General features: G+C 39.1%; 1 protein-coding gene across 5 annotated transcripts; it reads left to right on the top strand.

Annotated features, from left to right (window-relative positions):
* The first annotated feature begins 424 nt into the window (after positions 1–424).
* Positions 425–17,679, top strand: phka2 (phosphorylase kinase, alpha 2 (liver)). Of its 5 annotated transcripts, XM_044353278.1 has the most exons (32): positions 428–753; positions 847–936; positions 2,374–2,532; positions 3,416–3,463; positions 5,031–5,199; positions 5,438–5,520; positions 5,645–5,725; positions 5,860–5,958; positions 6,066–6,212; positions 6,319–6,372; positions 6,661–6,783; positions 6,880–6,975; positions 7,311–7,418; positions 7,667–7,745; positions 8,167–8,301; positions 8,398–8,507; positions 8,699–8,843; positions 9,456–9,534; positions 9,653–9,798; positions 9,888–10,061; positions 10,739–10,848; positions 10,952–11,088; positions 11,199–11,361; positions 12,025–12,104; positions 12,224–12,302; positions 12,405–12,534; positions 12,631–12,732; positions 13,381–13,499; positions 14,166–14,219; positions 15,246–15,479; positions 15,590–15,790; positions 15,886–17,679. In XM_044353278.1, the coding sequence occupies exons 2-32, from the start codon at positions 859–861 to the stop codon at positions 16,057–16,059; spliced, it is 3,696 nt and encodes a 1,231-aa protein (XP_044209213.1). In that variant the 5' UTR covers positions 428–753; positions 847–858; the 3' UTR covers positions 16,060–17,679. The 5 variants fall into 5 exon arrangements, with proteins under 5 accessions (XP_044209241.1, XP_044209213.1, XP_044209205.1 ...); XM_044353270.1 differs by having other exon boundaries at positions 428–936; XM_044353287.1 differs by lacking the exon at positions 14,166–14,219 and adding an exon at positions 13,699–13,722 and having other exon boundaries at positions 428–936.
* Positions 17,680–18,431: the final 752 nt, after the last annotated feature.

Below are 18,431 nucleotides of genomic sequence, written 5' to 3'. Positions count from 1 at the left end.
CGATTCTCAAACTTTTTCACATGAATGACCCCTAAACTGACGCAAATTAAACCACAGACCGCCATTTGATAAGATTATGGCTTTTAGATGCTTTATTACAGAAAATGTATGAAACCCATGACCAAAATAGTCATACATTCTGTAATTGTGTTACTTATAGATGAAATTATAGTGAAAATAAATGGTTCCCCTTTTTGCTGGGGACCCACTTAAGGACCCCTGGGGGCCCCCGGACCCCACTTTGAGAACAGCTTCCTTAAAGCACTTTGAAGTGCTTTTGTATGAAAAGCTTTTAAAAACATTCAAACAAACTTGAACTTTTTGAGAAAGGGGCTCTGTCCTTTTCACGTTTGTACCTTTAACCTTTAACAGGGGAGAAATAGAGGTCATTTGGCGCCCTCTGTGGACAAATATCGAAACAACAGGAACATAATGTATTTTTCAGGATGGATGTACAGTTGATCACAGGCTCACTCCGCCAGCAGATCGCTCTCCGTGAGACCTCGCGTGTCGCCATCTGCAAGGCCTGACTTGACTTTAACCGGAAACTCGGACTGTGTGTGTGTGTCTGTGCCTCTGCGTGTGTGTGTGTATATGAGTGTGAATACCGGCTGTGACTTTAACGTTGTTGTCGTTAAAACAGCTGGATGCTACTCGGTTAGCAAGCTTAGCAGCTTAGTGTCTGCAGAGCGGTGAAGGTGTCAGATTCAGTCCGTGCTGCAGCTGCTGAAAGGATGGATCAGTGCATGGAAGGTTACGATGATTAAGCAAAAATCTACCAGCTGTACTTTTAATAGACAAACAGCAGTGCTGCTGCGTTCAGACATTAACTTGTTGTGTGCGCAGTGATCAGTGAGGATGAGGAGCCGCAGTAACTCAGGAGTGAGGCTGGATGGATACGCCAGGCTGGTCCAAGAGACTATCCTGTGTCATCAGGTGAGTCCACACATATAAACAGCTGGATATACAGGCGAGCACTCAGCTCTGGCAACTCATGGCGCATTTGCAAGCACATATGCCAGCATGGCAGCTCTAGTTGTGTCAACTTTTGTATGATTGTGCTTTATTTTTTATTAAAATCCACCATTTTCTACTGTAGAACCATATTAAATATGCAGGTGTTATGGAGACCATGCAGGTATAGATTCAACCGGTGTGAGCTGCATAGAAATAAACAAGGCGTGAGCAAAGTTCAGGTCCTGGAATAGGCTGAGGACCAGGAAACTATGCACCTTTATCTATCAGCACTTGAGCTCATTGAGTCACCAGCTGTCGAAGTTTAGAACTGTGACCCAGATGCAGCTGACAGAAACCAGTGTCAGCTTTCCTTAATATAGTATGTCTGTGCAAGGTTATAGATTTGGTTTCAGGAGGAAGGGGACACAATGAGATCTTTAACCCACAAAATATATAAAAATAAAAATTATTAATGTCACTACTCTACTTGAAATCACATTTAGTTTCATTGATAGACACCTGATACTTTGATATTTGCATCTTCACTAAAACAAACACTGTCCTTCCTGCCTTGTCTTTGATTTATGTTTGATGCTAGTATTTTTTTTTAGGAGAAAATAATAATTATAAATTATAATACAGATTAGATGATTTAGACCTGAAACTATTAGTCGATTAATTGTTTAGTCAATTGACGAAAAAATAATCTGCAACTATTTAATTGCTGAATCATTTTCCAAGAAAAAATGCCAAACATTTGCTGGTTCCAGCTTCTCAGATGTGAGGTTTATCTGAATATCATCGAGTTTTGGACTGTTTGGTCTGACAAAACAAGCAATTTGAACGTGATGCTTCAGCCTCTGGAAATGTGCAATTTAATTTTCTGAAAGTTTTCTTGGAAAACATGCAGAGGTGGTTTTTCTAGCCCCAAGTAGTGCATTCATGTAAATTTTGAGTGCAGTCCCTTCACATGTAATGGAGTATTTATGTAGTTTGGTATTTCTACTTTTATTTAAGTAAATGACCTGAAAATTTCTGCCTCTACCAAATGCCATCTTTAATCTTCTGTCAAAGTTATATTCTTACAGAGACTAAATATTATTTGGAAGCATTTGGTCAGTTGGCAGATGAACATAAAGGGTTCCACAAGACGATAGCTTGTATTGACCTCCAACCAGAAGGTTAGAACAGCCTACGTGAGACACAAAATGTTTATTGCTGTGCGCATACAGTGACAGGTGGAAGTGGTCTACAGTAGATGAGCTTATAAACATTTTATTAACTCTCACAGTCACACCTTCTCCTTATCTGGATCATCTGGAAACACTTCAAAGTGTTGGTGGTGGGGACAAAAATAGGAGTTTGAAAAGTCCCTGGTGGAAATTACACCCTTGTGTGTCTGTTTCTGTGTTTCAGAACCCAGTCACAGGTCTACTTCCTGCCAGTGCCCAGAAGAAGGATGCCTGGGTGAGAGATAATGTGTACAGTGTGCTGGCCGTGTGGGGGCTGGGTATGGCCTACCGCAAGAACGCAGACCGAGATGAAGACAAAGCCAAGGCCTACGAACTGGAGCAGGTATGTTTGTGACAGAGAGAGCGAGAGAGGAGGAGGAGGAGGGTTAATGTGTACACCAGGGCCTGTTTGTTCTACCTGTTATTTTGGGTTAAATATTTTCATGTGAGGCCCCACTGAGCTTCAGTCAGAGTCAGTAGAATCTATATAAACTATGTAAAACTAAACATTTTGCTCTCAATATTAATGTCTGTTAACAGGTGTAATGATGTGTATATGAGAAATAATCAATAGAGAGTAGGATACAGTTCTGCAGTTTTAATTCTTCCTAATTTTTTTATGTTTTAGTGAAGGATTTGTTGATTGACAAAACTATTTGATAACAATTTAGTTGTTTAAATTAGGTAAAAGTAGCATTTGGTGGCTGTAACCTAACTAAGACAAAAAAAAAGCATTTTATTCGTATATTTTATATTTCTAGTTGCATCACTTTGAGTTTGCAGCTGTCGGAGTAAGTCAGCAAATTGAAGACATCACTTTTAATTCTTGTGACTTGTGATTTGTTATTATTCAAGTCACTTTTTTCAATTTAATGATAATTGATCAAGTCGCTCAGAATTTGTATATGACTATAATATTATGTTTTACTATAATATCATTATATTATCATGGTTATTGATGTACAAAAGGACAACAGTTGATCATATGGAATAGTACTCAATCTTTAGGACACAAAAACAAGCCACAGCACATATTTGTCATACATGAAAAGCACAGATAAGAAGGTGAAATGTGTGGAAATGTAAATACAGCCACGAGAGACTATCAGTAGTTGTTTCCTGTTCTTCCCCTTTCACAGAATCACAGCATAGTTTACTGCACTAAAAAATATAAGATGCTTTGGATTATATATAGTTAAGTGATGTAACTGATTGTGTCTTGGCAGAGTGTGGTGAAACTGATGCAGGGACTTCTGCAGTGTATGATGAGACAGGTAAGACACACCTGTGTTCGCAGTAAGTGTTTACATGTTCACCTGTGTTGCACATATAAACACACTTTCCACTGCCATGGAGTCTTTTTCGTATTGCTCGATCAAGAACACACAAAGACACAAGAGAGAGCATTAAACATTGTTAACTGTTTAAGCAGTTGTAAACACTGTACAATACGTTATACAATCAGTAATAATTAGATCATGTAAGCCAAATACAAAAATACAATTATCGTGTATTTTTGGAGAGAAAGTATGTTGTTCAGCCGGCCCTTTCTCTGAAGATTGTGAACACAAACCAGACAGCTTTATACCGCTACAGAAGCCAGGTTATAAACAGTCAGGTCCCTAAATGGACGCAAACTGTTACACTTACAAACAGATATGGTCATACAATGATCTCAAAGAGACCTCATGGCTGGTCTATGTAGGGGTAGGGTGTCTTCACAGATTTGCAGTTGACCCCAAAGGTCAGTAAACAACCCATAGATAGAAGCATGTTCAATAGTTTCGGAGTAGGATTTCTTCACAGGCATATTACTGTATGCCAGAAGAGACACAGTGACATTAGTATCACATTGAGTTGAAACCAAACAACACTCCTCTAAAGGTTTGTCAGATCAACACATTAAAGAGACATAGATATCTACATAACTATGATTTGTTTTACTACTGTGTCAGACAAAAGCACAACCATATAAACTCACTGTTAAGAGTAGCCTTCCTAGTCAGCTTAAAGATAGACACAGCAGGTTGATATGTAGAGCATTCATCTAATGACAGACTAACATTGACCCCTTAGTTTGAAAACATTTGTAAAATATATATACATGAAATACATCAAATGATAACCACTCTTTAAAGCTCTCTCTCACACAGCTTATCCAGGTTTCTGCTATTATCTGCACAGGCATGTTTTCAACCCAAGTGACATAGAAGTTAGTCAGAAAAACAAACAAGCTACTGTTGAAACGTATGATAGTGATCATATGACTAGGACTTTCACTTCAATGTGGTGAATATGTTGAAGTGAAAGTCATAGTGAAAGCCTGGCTGCAGTAATAATAAGATGACAATGCCAAATTGACAGCATAGTGTTAAAAAAAGAGGCTTCGTCATCAGCTGCTGAAATATCAACATCAGTAGACCCAAAATTATGACTCTGCAGACTCACTGGGATGTAGATGAGTCAAAAACCTTTATTATGTTATGTCTATGAACAACCATGTTAATGTTATGTCCTGCATGTGATCAAAAATGTGCATGTAAACACATCTTCAATGGCTTAATAAGAATAAAATATCCAATAATATTACATGAATCTGATACTGTGCACTTTGAAAACCTTGGATCCTGGATCTGGGGTTTAAGACGCTGTAACATCCCTACTTTAAATCCAGCCAGGAACCTTTTTGTTGCATGTCTCTTACATAATAATGGCTAAAATGCCCCCAAAATACCCAACAAGCAAGAAAACCAGCAGCAATTTAGTCCTGCCATATCCTTTGTTGTTCTCTTCTTGCCTAAATGAAAACCACTGAGCTTTTGCATATTCATGTGTCTTCAGGTGGACAAGGTGGAGAAGTTCAAACACACCCAGAGTACAAAGGATTGCTTGCATGCCAAATACGATACTCCCACCTGCGCCACGGTGGTCGGGGACGATCAGTGGGGCCACCTACAAGTGGACGCCACCTCCATTTACCTGCTGATGCTGGCACAGATGACGGCCTCAGGTAGGCTCCGAGTGACGCGGAGTGGTGCTTACGTTTGTGTCTTTTCCTGTGTGTTTTTGTGTTCTCTCAGTGAATGTGTACTTAAAACTGAAATATAGCTGAACAGAGACTTCAATTAAATTTAAAAGATTTGCTTGAAGCCCCATATACACACTGAAAGTCAAGTATGTGTTCAAAAAAAACACAAATTTGACATTGAACAAAAGTTGGTGACTGAGCGTGTCATGTTATCATGCAGGTCTTCGTATCATCTCAAACCTGGATGAGGTAGCTTTTATCCAAAACTTGGTCTTCTACATAGAGGCTGCCTACAAAGTGGCGGTGAGTAGCATTTTCAGAGGTTTGGGGGTAAATGATGAGAGAAAAATACTTAAAGGTGATGAGTTTAGAGATTGGAGAATTTGGTTAGAAATGATGTCATGGCCTTTTTTTTCCCCTCCTGAAGGATTATGGGATGTGGGAGCGAGGTGACAAAACCAACCAGGGCATCCCTGAGCTCAATACCAGCTCTGTAGGAATTGCTAAGGTACTGCAATCAGTCAGTTATTTTCAACATTTGTAAGATACTATACATTAAAGACCAAAGTGTTTTTGAAAATGTGCATATTGCTGCATAGATGTGTGTGTTGATTTGTGTGTGTATATGGGGGGGGGGTTCAGGCAGCTCTAGAGGCCCTAGACGAGCTGGATCTTTTTGGTGCCCATGGAGGCCCGAAGTCAGTCATCCATGTTCTTCCTGATGAAGTGGAACACTGTCAGGTACCGCTGGCTCTGCCTCCAGCCATCTCAGCATAGTGAACATTTGAGAGCCTGCCTCGTCACTGTCATATTTCTGCCGCTCAGTACGTCTTACTGTTTTCCCTCAGTCCATCCTGTGCTCCATGCTGCCAAGAGCTTCAACTTCAAAGGAGATAGATGCTGGTCTTCTGTCTGTTATTTCCTTCCCTTCCTTTGCTGTTGAAGATGCTGACCTGGTGGCCATCACCAAGTCGGAGATTATAAACAAACTGCAGGTACAGTCTAAGCACAGGAACCATTTGTTTTGGCCAACTCTGCACAGAACCACATGTAAGTCTGTTATAAAATTATAAAAATTTCTGCCTTTTGGTGTAATTTCAGGGACGCTACGGTTGCTGCCGCTTCATCAGGGATGGATATCGTTGTCCTAAGGAGGTCAGATATACTGCAATAGATTTATTTAGAAATCTAAATGCTGTTTTTAATATTCACGTTAGTTGCTGTAGAGAACATTTAGCAGTTGATGATACAAATGGACACTCATCACCTAAAGTATGACATGAGAGAAGAAACACACATTTTGAGTGGATGTCTTCGGTGGTTTAGTATGAATTTTTAAAACTCTTTTATGTAAGAGAAATGTGTATTGCCACATAAATCATAATTCTTCTGATTTATTATCTAGTTGGATTCTTGATATCTAATCTGATTTTTCTCTTACAGGACCCGTCTCGGCTGCACTATGATCCTGCAGAGCTCAAGCTGTTTGAGAATATTGAATGTGAGTGGCCTGTGTTCTGGACTTACCTCATCCTTGACGGTATCTTTAATGGAGACCATGTGCAGGTAATTAAATGAAGTCATGGAGAAAACTTGACCCTAAATGATTTGTCGCAGTGCTGCAGTTGTAATACTGAACAAATTACTGTGTGCTCTGCACAGGTGCAGGAGTACCGTGAGGCGCTGGAGGGCATTTTGATAAGAGGGAAGAACGGCATCAAACTGGTGCCTGAACTTTATGCTGTGCCGAGTGAAAAGGTATCCCATAAGAAAAATATTGTACATAGACCTTCTGTTCCAGCCATCTTCTAGTTGCATGATCTGACAAAACCTACAAACCAATCTGAAGCAATTTCATGAAAGATATTAGATTAAATGTTTTATCAAGATGATGATAAAGACTGGTCCTCATCTTTTAAAATGTATGTTTTGATTTTCGACAGCATATCCATGTTTGTCATGGGGCCACTAGAAGCTAAATTGTACTGCATTGTATTCAATTGCTTTTATATTGTGTCTTAGCCACTGTACCTACATTTATCTTATAAACATGGCAACCATGTAAGAATGAGAGCATATTTCGTGTCTTGCAGGTGGAGGAGGAGTACAGTAACCCCCACTCTGTGGATAGAGTGGCCTTGGGGCAGCTTCCGCACATGTGGGGACAATCACTCTACATCTTGAGTTGTCTTCTGGCTGAGGTATCTGATCACAGGATGTTTGCACAACACCTCTAATGTTAGCTTGCAACACTTGGCAGCAACTTGATATTACTACAGTATGTCACTGCAATAGACAGTGTCAGAAATCAGGAATAATAAAGATTTTATATTGTGGAGCATACAGACCACATCTCTCTCATAAATATACATTAAATCCACTGCTATGGCTTCCTTTTGTGATAATTCACTCTCTTTGTCTCTGTATCTCTTTTTCTTTCTGTTAAAAGGGCTTTTTGGCACCAGGAGAGATAGATCCTCTCAACAGGAGATTCTCTACAAACTTTAAACCAGATGTTGTGGTACAAGGTTGGTTTAAGGGGAAATATCAGCCCAGTGGTTGGATTATAAATAGTTTTCTATCCAGAAAAACTGTGGAAATCTAGTACAGGAAATAAAGAAGAAGAAAGCAACAGTCCTGAACAGTCCTGAGTTTGGAAACTCATGATCATACCACCTACTAATTCTTGACAGACTTATGAGACTGTTGTGCTCATTTCACTCTAGAAAACCAAATTGTTGGATGGATTTTAAAAAATTAGAGAACTTAGCTTTTTTTATATTGACCGACCAATCATCACTAGCACTTGTTTTGTAACTTAAAAAATGTTACAAAACAAGAATTTCCTCAGACAATAACAGTGATGTCAGCAGTGTTTTATACAAGAATTGACATAGAGAAGACATAATATAAGCATGTAATGTATTTCTTTTCTTTCTTTCGTGTCAGTTTGTGTTCTAGCGGAGACAGAGGAGATCCAGGAGTTGTTGAGCGATCATGGGATTAAGGTCCAACTGATATCAGAAGTTCTGCCTATCAGGGTCATACCTGCTCGCATCCTGAGCCATGTCTATGTCAGACTGGGTAAACAAACACCAAGCACTGCTTTCCTCAGTGTGTGTGTGTGTGTGTGTGTGAGTGGAATAATAAGAGTTACATCTTCTTGTGTCGTTGCCGCAGGGAACTGCAAGAAATTAAACTTGAGCGGGAGGCCTTACAGACACATTGGAGTTCTGGGAACATCCAAATTCTATGAGATCAGAAACCGGACTTATATATTCACTCCTCAGGTAAAACTATTTTTTTGGTAATTCGTTCATTCATATCACTCTGAACTGTGACGTTCACAATCACCGTGAAGAAGCTAAGCAGACGGCGCTGGCTCTGAAAATGAAAAGATACTGATTAATACTTTGGTTTCTGTGTTTTTCTTTCTTTCTGCTTGTTGCTTTCTTTCCTGTCCTCTGTGCTCGCTGTGTAGTTTCTGGATCAGCACCATTTCTACTTGGCACTGGACAACCAGATGATTGTGGAGATGTTACGCACAGAGCTGGCATATCTCTCCTCTTGCTGGAGGATGACAGGACGGCCCACGCTCACATTCCCCATCACCCACAGCATGCTGGGTAAGAAGCTCAGAGCTCATCCAACTTTTAACTCCATCCCAAATCCATACTAAATACTAACTGTATACTGTACGTATTATGTACTAATCATTCAATCAGTTAATAAGAAATAAGCACACTTAAATGTTTTCAACTAACAGGAAATGATACAAAACTTTTGCTGTCTGACTTGAATTAAACTGTAATGTTAGAATGACTATGCCAATTAAACTTACCAAAGAGAAAGCAAAATGAATTCCCAAAAAAATTAGTTTTTGTTTTCTGTGTTCTTGCTGGAGGTGTTTCAGCACAATGCGCTTTAGTTCTAACTTTTTGAACCTGTGAACAACAACAAATCCTCCTTTTCCTTGTGTATTTCATTGTGGGACTGTAATGTCAATCAACAGAACACTCAAAAATTTAAAGATTTTTAAATTCACTTTTCCATTGTGAACACACAACCTTACATACCTGCATAGATTTATCATGTAGTATGGATTTGGGACACAAAGTTACATTACTGTAATATGTAATTTATTCTCATGTAGCCTTTGATCTTGAATTTATACATCCAGATTGTTATTTTGATAAATTATATCACTGTGGTTCAGTGTAATTGTGTTTTATGTCCAGTTGAAGATGGAGATACGATTGATCCGTGTATCCTAGCAACCCTCAGGAAACTACAGGATGGCTATTTTGCTGGAGCGAGGTCTGTTTCCATCTGTAACACACACACGACATCAAACTATTAGCGTACTGAAATGTTGAGGATAACAGACGCCAATTTCACATGCAGATGTGGATATTTTGTGTGTATGTTTCTGCAGGGTGCAGATGTCAGACCTCTCCAGCTTCCAGACCACTTCCTCTCACACTAGCCTCAGCTTCCTGGATGAAGACAACAAAGACGGCTTACTTGAGGATGACGATGATGATGAAGATTATGGAGAAGAGTACACTTCTGGGCCCTCAGGTACTGTGTGTGTGTGTGTGCATCTTTCAGTAATATTTGATTCATTCAGTTGAACTGTAAGTAATGAAGTGTTATGTGTTTAACTCCAGTGAGCTCAAAGGACTCGTTTGACCAGTACCTCACCCAGCTCCTCCGCAGCACCACCACTACTAAGTGCCATCTTCCTCCCATCCAGAGGGGGCAGCACCATGTCTTCAGTGCTGAACACAGCACCAGAGATATCCTGTCTCTTATGGCCCAGGTTCAGGGCCTCAACATGCCCAGTGAGTTATTAGGAATCTAATGATTCAGCTTAGGTCGCAGGTGGAGCTGGTACAATACCTGAGAGGCACTTTTCCCTAATAAAGTTGTCAAATGGAAAAATCAGGAGCCATCTGAACTAAGAATAAGTAATATTCAGAAATTTGACCAGACATTACTTGACAGTTTCTGATACAAAAAAAGTATTGAGATTTGATACCCAACCCTAGTAGTAGGTAGTAAGTTAAAGTTTGTTTTACAGCTTTATTGTATTATCTTCAGTCACTGGTGGTCTCACATAGATTAAAGACATATTAGATTAATAATAGATTGAAATAGAACCTTTATCTAGACCTTATTTACCATTCAAAACACATACAATGAGAAATAAATATTATAACAGATAGGTATACAAGTTTTTCTACCGACAGCAGCCATAATACTCCACAATGTGATGCAGCCACTTTTTCGCCATATGGAAAACTTTTTGCTTTCACTCCTTTCAGTTGTGAATTTAACCTACACCTGAAAGCAACAAATTGAGCAAAAAAAACGTTGTCTAGGGGTTGTCAAAAAGGTTACTAGGAAACGAAGACAAATCAGCTGAAGTGCGTATACAAGAAATGTAAATTAATTGGCAGTAACTCAAAATTACTCCTGTTGTTTAGTAATACATTGTTTTAATTTGTGTGTGTTTCAGAGTCTTCTATGTATCTACCTGTGGCCCCGGTCATGACCAAACACCGCAAATCTCTCAACCTACTTGAAGTTCCTCACCCTCAGCAGGGCTCACATGCAAAGCAACAGAAGGTACAGTAGGCGCTGCAGATCCTCACACAAGTAGCTTTGTTTTCTCTTGTGACTTCACTCTGGCTCTGAAGTGCGTTTGTCTTACTTTGGCATTCCTCACAAGCCCCACAGTGCTACTGATCTGCACCTGCCTCGAGACTCCCATGGCAACACAGACTTTGCAGCGCTGGTGAAGCAGCTGAAAGAATGTCCAACTCTGCAGGACCAGGCTGACATCCTCCACGTCCTTTACGTAATGAAGTACGGACACAGAGGCAACCATGCATACACAGCTTATTGGCATGTCTTTGCATGTGTGATTTACACAACTTTTTGTAATTCCCTGTCCTGTGCTGTCTGCTGCTGACCAGGGGAGCTGATTGGCTGGTGGAGTTGTCAGGTCCTGGGCAGGGTGGGGTCAGTGTGCATTCCCTGTTGGAGGAGCTGTATATACAAGCTGGAGCCTGCAAGGAGTGGGGTCTCATCAGATACATCTCTGGAATACTACGCAAGAGAGTGGAGGTCCTGGCCGAGGTTAGTGAGAAGTGTTAGTAATATTTTATAATAGCAGTCAAACCAACAGGTGGCTTAACAGTTTATTAGAGACAATTTTATTACTGGAGAGTCTTCACCCACAGGGTTTTGAAAGGATGTTTTAAAGCCTGGAGTTTTTTAGGCCTTATTCTTGCTGAATGGTATTTTAAAACTCTGGCAAGGTCACTATTGATACCTTAATTCTTTTGGAAGTTTTCTTAGAGATTCTATCTGTAGCAGCAAATTCCACATTTATAGACGCTAAGCATGTTCAACATTTGCTGAGTTACTCATTGTTGAATTATTTTTGACAGCTGCCCGTTGTGATGATGGTGATGTCAGGGGAAGCTCAAAATTGATAATGTTATACAAAGTGAAATAAAAGGCTTTTCCAGCTATTTACAAAAGTAGCTAAATAAAACACTTAACCATTACATTTTTATGTTCAATTCATGGATAAAATGTTACGTTAGAATTAACAATGTTTTTTGCATCAGCTAGTGGTCATTAGAAAAACTGTATCTTAGCACATTGGCTTCAATATTCAGGTGCATTGTCTCTGTGCAACATGCTTAACACCTGTCAAATAACCTTTGTAGATGGCTAAGGGAGAAACAGTAAAATATGGCAATTTCATTGCACCTGTATGTGTTTACTCCACAGGCCTGCACAGATCTTATTTCCCATCACAAGCAGCTGACAGTGGGTCTTCCTCCTGAACCAAGAGAAAGAGTCATCACAGTGTAAGTTATTGTCACAAGAACTGGTGCGGCTGTAGAGAATTTGTGCTCACTTTTAGGCTGAGTTGAATTAATTACCAGTAAATAAACCAACTCTTAACTCCTCTGTGGCTCTTTTCCAGTCCACTTCCTCCGGAGGAGCTGAACACTCTCATCTATGAAGCCAGTGGTCACGACATCAGTATAGCTGTACTCACTCAGGTACATCTTTAACAATTTCAACTACTACAGGAGTTTTTATGACACCAAGCTTACAACTGTGAACTGTGTGTGTGTGTGTGTTTATGTGTGTTGGTTATATAGGAAATCATGGTCTATCTAGCCATGTACATGCGCTCTCAGCCTGCTCTGTTCGGAGAAATGCTCCGACTCAGAATAGGACTCATCATGCAAGTGATGGCCACTGAGCTCGCTCGCAGCCTGCACTGCTCCGGTAGGAAAACTAAGCGCGCTTACACACACTTGTGCAGTGAACACAAACAAACTATCCTGCACAGTAAAAATGAAAAACGGTGTAATACTTTTGCAGGGGAGGAGGCATCTGAGAGCTTGATGAGCCTGAGTCCGTTCGACATGAAGAACCTGCTGCATCACATCCTCAGTGGCAAGGAGTTTGGGGTGGAGCGGAGCAGTGAGTTTCTCCCTTTTTCTGTGTCTTTCCCTGTTTTTATGCATATATGTGAGTGTGTGTGTTTAGATCACGTTTACACCAAGTAACAAAATGTTTCATTGTTGCATTTTAGTTTTTTTCTTCTTCTTTTTACAAACAAATTGACAGCTGTAAATATGAAGTCATATGGACTGATGGGTAACTCATTCATTGGACAGGTTTGTTGTTTTTCATCTCGCATCATCTGCTACATGGACTCATATGATGAAATCAAATTTCAGAGACTGGCAGCAGCCCATGTAGCACTTTACTTAATCTTATGTGATTATTTATATTATCTCAAGAGCTCACACAATGACGGGCAGGTAGAGACAGGCCCATAATATTACGAGGTTATTGTGTGGTCATTACGTTTCACTCGTGTTTTATTGAGGAATGAATGAATGACTTTATTTTTATGTCATACTATTAAAATGGTTGATCCCACATGAGATTAGGTGATACACAATAATACATTTAAATAACAACCTCCGGTGATATTATTATATTTACCATTTATAATTCCGCTTACGTCTGATAGGCCTGGTTGTCTTTCCAGCTGTATGTGATCAGCTGAAAAACTAAAACAACAAGTGCCACAATGTTATGTTTTTTTTCTTTGTGCATCAGTGCGTCCTATCCAGTCAACAGCCACTAGTCCTGCAATCTCCATCCATGAACTGGGCCACACCGGAGCCACCAAGACTGAACGCACAGGAATACACAAACTCAAGAGTGAGATCAAACAGGTGGGAAATAAATATGTATAATGTTATATGTTGTGGCATGTGCTTCATCTCCTTTGATCTATCTATCTATCTATCTATCTATCTATCTATCTATCTATCTATCTATCTATCTATCTATCTATCTATCTATCTATCGATCGATCGATTGATCTATCTATCTATCTTCCCTGAATAACTGTGCTCTTGCTTCTGGTTGCAGCTGGATGAGTCTCGGCCTCTCAGTGTGGGTTGGGTTTGATAACTTCAAGCATGTGGCTGTTTCTAACGTCAGTCTAATCAACAAAACCGCCGGATAAATCGTGCTCATAAACCACTTGTCGGCTCTTAACATTTTTTGTGCCATAGCGCCCTCCATAGCTGGAAGGACTCTCACTTTATCACCGTCCTCATGGCAGTTGGAGAACATGCTTTGCTACCGTCTCCGTCAAGAGATTTAGCATTAGCATTTTAGCATGGAGTGGCACCATGTGTTTGTCGAATGGTCTTTCTTGTGATTAGTCATCTTTCACACTAGTTAGAGTTTAATTACACTTTGCATTGTACAGATCAAACATCTCTAGTTACATTTTACTCTCATTTGGCTGCAGTATCATCATAACTGAAATATGAGAACCATGTGGCATCTCAAACTGTTCTCTGTCATCTGTCATACATATCCATGTGTAGATCTTCAGCGGCGGCCATTCCATGAGTAGTAATGTCACTTCTCCTCGCTCCACGGTAAACCATTTCACCTCATCTGCTTCAAATGAACTTGGTTTGTCCGCCTGAAGGTTGCCATAGTTAGAATGTATGTATATACAGAGCAAAGTCTTCCTAAAAGCATTTTTCCACTCAGATTTCATGTTTCATGTTGACTAAAATAGGCACCATGTGTCTTGCTTTATTACCTTACTTAAAGAATAAGGCTGCGTTACTTTATCTTTACATAATTGTCAACAATTCTCCTACAGTGACTTAAACCAACAATGAGTTTATCCTTGTAACACATATTATCTGTGTAGCCAAAGCCTGATCTAAACTAGTAAAAGCTGTACAGTAGCACTGGGCCTCATATTTCTTCATTGTAATAAACATGGCTGGTGTAGTTTATTCTGAGCCTCTAACTCTCTAACTGCATTTTCAAGTCCTTCCTGAGGAGGGACCTCACTCCCTTGCTGCTCCTTTTGATGGTTCTCCCTTTTTTTTTTAACAGTTTTTCCTTAAAGCTCTTTGAGGCAAATTATATTAGCATATATCAGACTGTGGCTACACAGACATCACTTGTTAGGAGGATAAATTGGTGGTTTTAACATCTTAAGTGTAGAGAAGTTGTAATTTTAGAGTAATGACATGAAAACATGAAATAAAACCAGCCTTGTCCTTTAATGTGTCTGCTGAGGTTTCTTGTATTGTCAAATATGATACAGCATGATTAAATGATTGCATGGATTGTGCAGCTATAAATTAGAATCTAAACTAATTTTCTATGTGAGAAAAGAGAGACGACCACTACATTGAACATATCAACCTTATTTACATTTATTTGAAATAGAATGACACACCTGTATACATACTGTAGCTTGTAAACCTGATGACGTTTCTCTTGAAACTTACAAACTAGGACATTACATTAATTTGTCAGATGTGTGAGGTACAGACACCATTGTTAATACATTTAAATTGAGATAAGGTTGAGAATCGGTGAAGTGGTCCGTTAAATAAATAAGATACTTCTAACAGTATCTTTCCATCGTCTCACCACAGCGTTGCAGCAGCCCCTCCACCCCCAGTGGGATCTTGTCCCCAGTGGGCCCTGGTCCTGGTGATGGACAGCTGCACTGGGAGGAGAAGCAAGGCCAGTGGCTGAGGAGACGCCGGCTGGATGGAGCTATCAATAGAGTACCAATGGGTTTCTACCAGAAGGTCTGGAAGATCCTGCAGAAGTGCCATGGCCTGTCCATTGATGGATATGTGTTGCCCTCCTCTACCACAAGAGAGGTATCTGCCTCTGTTTTTGATAAAAAATTAAACTTAGACTTGTTGCTAACTGGATTTAGGACTTTCTGCATGGATGTGGATGTCGGTTTAGCTCTCTGCTTTCTGTGTAGATGACAGAGGGAGAGATCAAGTTTGCGGTGCAGGTGGAGTCAGTCCTGAACCACGTCCCTCAACCAGAATACCGGCAGCTGCTGGTGGAGACTGTGATGGTTCTGGGCCTGGTAGCCGATGTGGACGTCGAAAGCATTGGTGGCATCATCCACGTAGACCGCATCCTACATTTGGCCAACGACCTCTTCCTCAACGACCAGGTACTGTACTGCCACTGGCAAAAGACCAGATCAGTCAACAAGATGTACATGTATTTGTTCATCAGGTTTACTTTGTTCTGTCTCTACTCCCCTAGAAATCCCACAGTGTCAGTGATTATTTCCTTGAGAAGGAACCAGCGACTGGCATCTGCAACTTTTTCTACGATAGCGCCCCCAGTGGCAGCTATGGCACCATGACCTACTTGTCTAAAGCTACGATCACTTATGTCCAGGACTTCCTGCCAAGTACCAGCTGCCTGATGCAGTGAAAACTAGAGTTGTTCACTTCTCTTAAACACCTGAAGAGGCATGTTTTACAAGTGAAAGCTCAACTGTCCAAAAGCAGCAAAGCCTCTTATTATCATCTCATACAATTCATGCGGTGCTCTTAATTATCAGATTATCAATGAACTCTGTAGCTCTCATAATCTGATATAACATCATAGCCTCGGCAGCTGATTGCAAACCACTTCAGTATATAAGAATTTAGTTTTTGTTTGTGAGCAAGGACTGTGAACTTATTTATTACTTAAACATGCTGCTCAAAAGTATGTTTACAGGATTAACTAACATCCATTTCATGTGAACTGATATTTACTAAGATATAAGCACATCTGTGTGCTCTTGGTGTTGTGTGTAATAATATTATATCAACAGTTATCTCTCTTAATAATTGGATATGTCATATATGTTATAATTCTACTTAGCCTGGCAGTTATCAGAGTAAATATGTAGATAATTTGTGTGCACAAATTAGTAATTTGACCCTCAAAACTAATAATTTTGTCTCACAAATGATGAATTACCTCCCTAAAATCAGTAATTTGTAAATTTTTTTTCTTTTTTGTTGTTCTTTTAAATTGTATTAATTAAAACATTTATTGTTCTACATTATCTTACTTAAATATGTTGGAAAAATTATGATATATAATAATATAATATAATATAATATAAACCACTAAACAATGTTTACCCTCTAATTACTTGATTTTTCTTCACAAATGACTAATTTGTGTACATAAATTCACAAGATATCTTTCTGAAGATATCTGATATCTTCCAGGCTCTGTATAGTTGAGTGTTGGTGATACTGAGATATACTTGTTGTCTTGTGTTAACCTTAATCTGTGTACGGGAACAAGAATCATAGTTTCCTTTGAATGCCAAGAAGCTGGTGATACTGTTTTTGTCTTTGTGTAAGTGTTGTGTGTTTAGTACAAGAAATGAAAATTCATCCATCTGCCTGCATATGAATGTCAAAATCTGAAGGTTATACTACTGAGAGACGAGTCAATAGTTTGCATGTACCTCAACATGACAAGGGTCTGACCATCTGTGTACAGTGAAGATACGTTTATTTACAGTACATCAGGGTAGAGGTGAGCTTTAATATACCAGTATATACTAGCGCTTATACAGTGTATATATAACTTATATGCATGATTTATATGCAGAGAATTAAATGGCAGCAGATACTGGTGAAGCACCTTGAAGGTCCAGTGAAAGTTGAAGAGGGTCTCTGTACGTCTGTCAGGAGTATTTTTACCACACTGTGGTAGTTCTGTGCAGAGAACACAGAGAGGAAATAGTTTAAAACTATTTTCATTCAAGTGCTTTAATTGTTTTTGAATGCAAAACAGAAGGAGACATAATAAACTGTGATATATTTTAATGCTAACCCAAACTTGGATATTTTTATGTACTTAAAAATAAGTAATGTGCTTAATTAAAAGAAATAATTATTTTACTAATACATTGTGCACTTTACTCATTAAACATTTAAAGATGTGCTCTGTTATTTCAAGGAAGCAGTTGCCCTTTATTTCCATAACAATAATCTGTTTATTAACACAATGTATAAGTTAATACAATAAAATCATTTGACCAATCATGGTAACTATATGAGTCATCTATTTACTGTTACTTTATTGTTATTTTACTGACACGTATCATTTTGAATCCAATCTCTCTCGTTGTCTAATTTGCTAGTCTGCCTCCAGAAAATAAATGAAATACAACTCTTGACTGGTCAGACTCCTGCCAACATACAGCAGCTGGTCAATCAGAGCTCCAGATGTTACTCTATGGAGTCAATTTATTTATTATTTGAAAGAGAACAGAATCTTTAAATTAAAATGTATTGCAAATTGGAAAATGTAAAGGTTAAACAGGAAAGCAGACACACTTAGTAAATGGAATAAACAGTTAAATTTCACATTTTATAATTTAAAGACAGAATAAATATATTTGGTAAATTTTCTGGGATGCAGTATTATATTAGCTTACACTTGCATTAGGTTAAGTGTATACGCTACTGTCCCTGATGCTCTCTGACTGTCAGCTGAAGACATTTTTTCTTCAAGAAAACAGCAACATACTACTGTGGAAACCCTCTCAGCTCATGATATTTATGCATGAAGGTTAAATAAATGTTTGTTGCAGGTGACACAGTGTGGAGTTTGCATGGTTTCCCCTGATAACAGTGCTTCTTAAAGTTGGAGCAAACTATTTTGAGTTGCACTCAGTGGAAACAAGATATTTAATGTAAGCAAAATCATTGAGAAGCTCAAGAGGCTTAGAAATTGTTATGAAATATTTCATTCCTTAATATTTAATTGAACAATGACAACAGGAATTAATA

The sequence above is a fragment of the Thunnus albacares genome, chromosome 1, assembly GCF_914725855.1.
Source record: "Thunnus albacares chromosome 1, fThuAlb1.1, whole genome shotgun sequence".
NCBI classification, from domain to species: Eukaryota; Metazoa; Chordata; class Actinopteri; order Scombriformes; family Scombridae; genus Thunnus; species Thunnus albacares.
The sequence above is the reverse complement of the archived record's forward strand: the minus strand, read 5'-3'. Positions and strand labels throughout refer to the sequence as shown.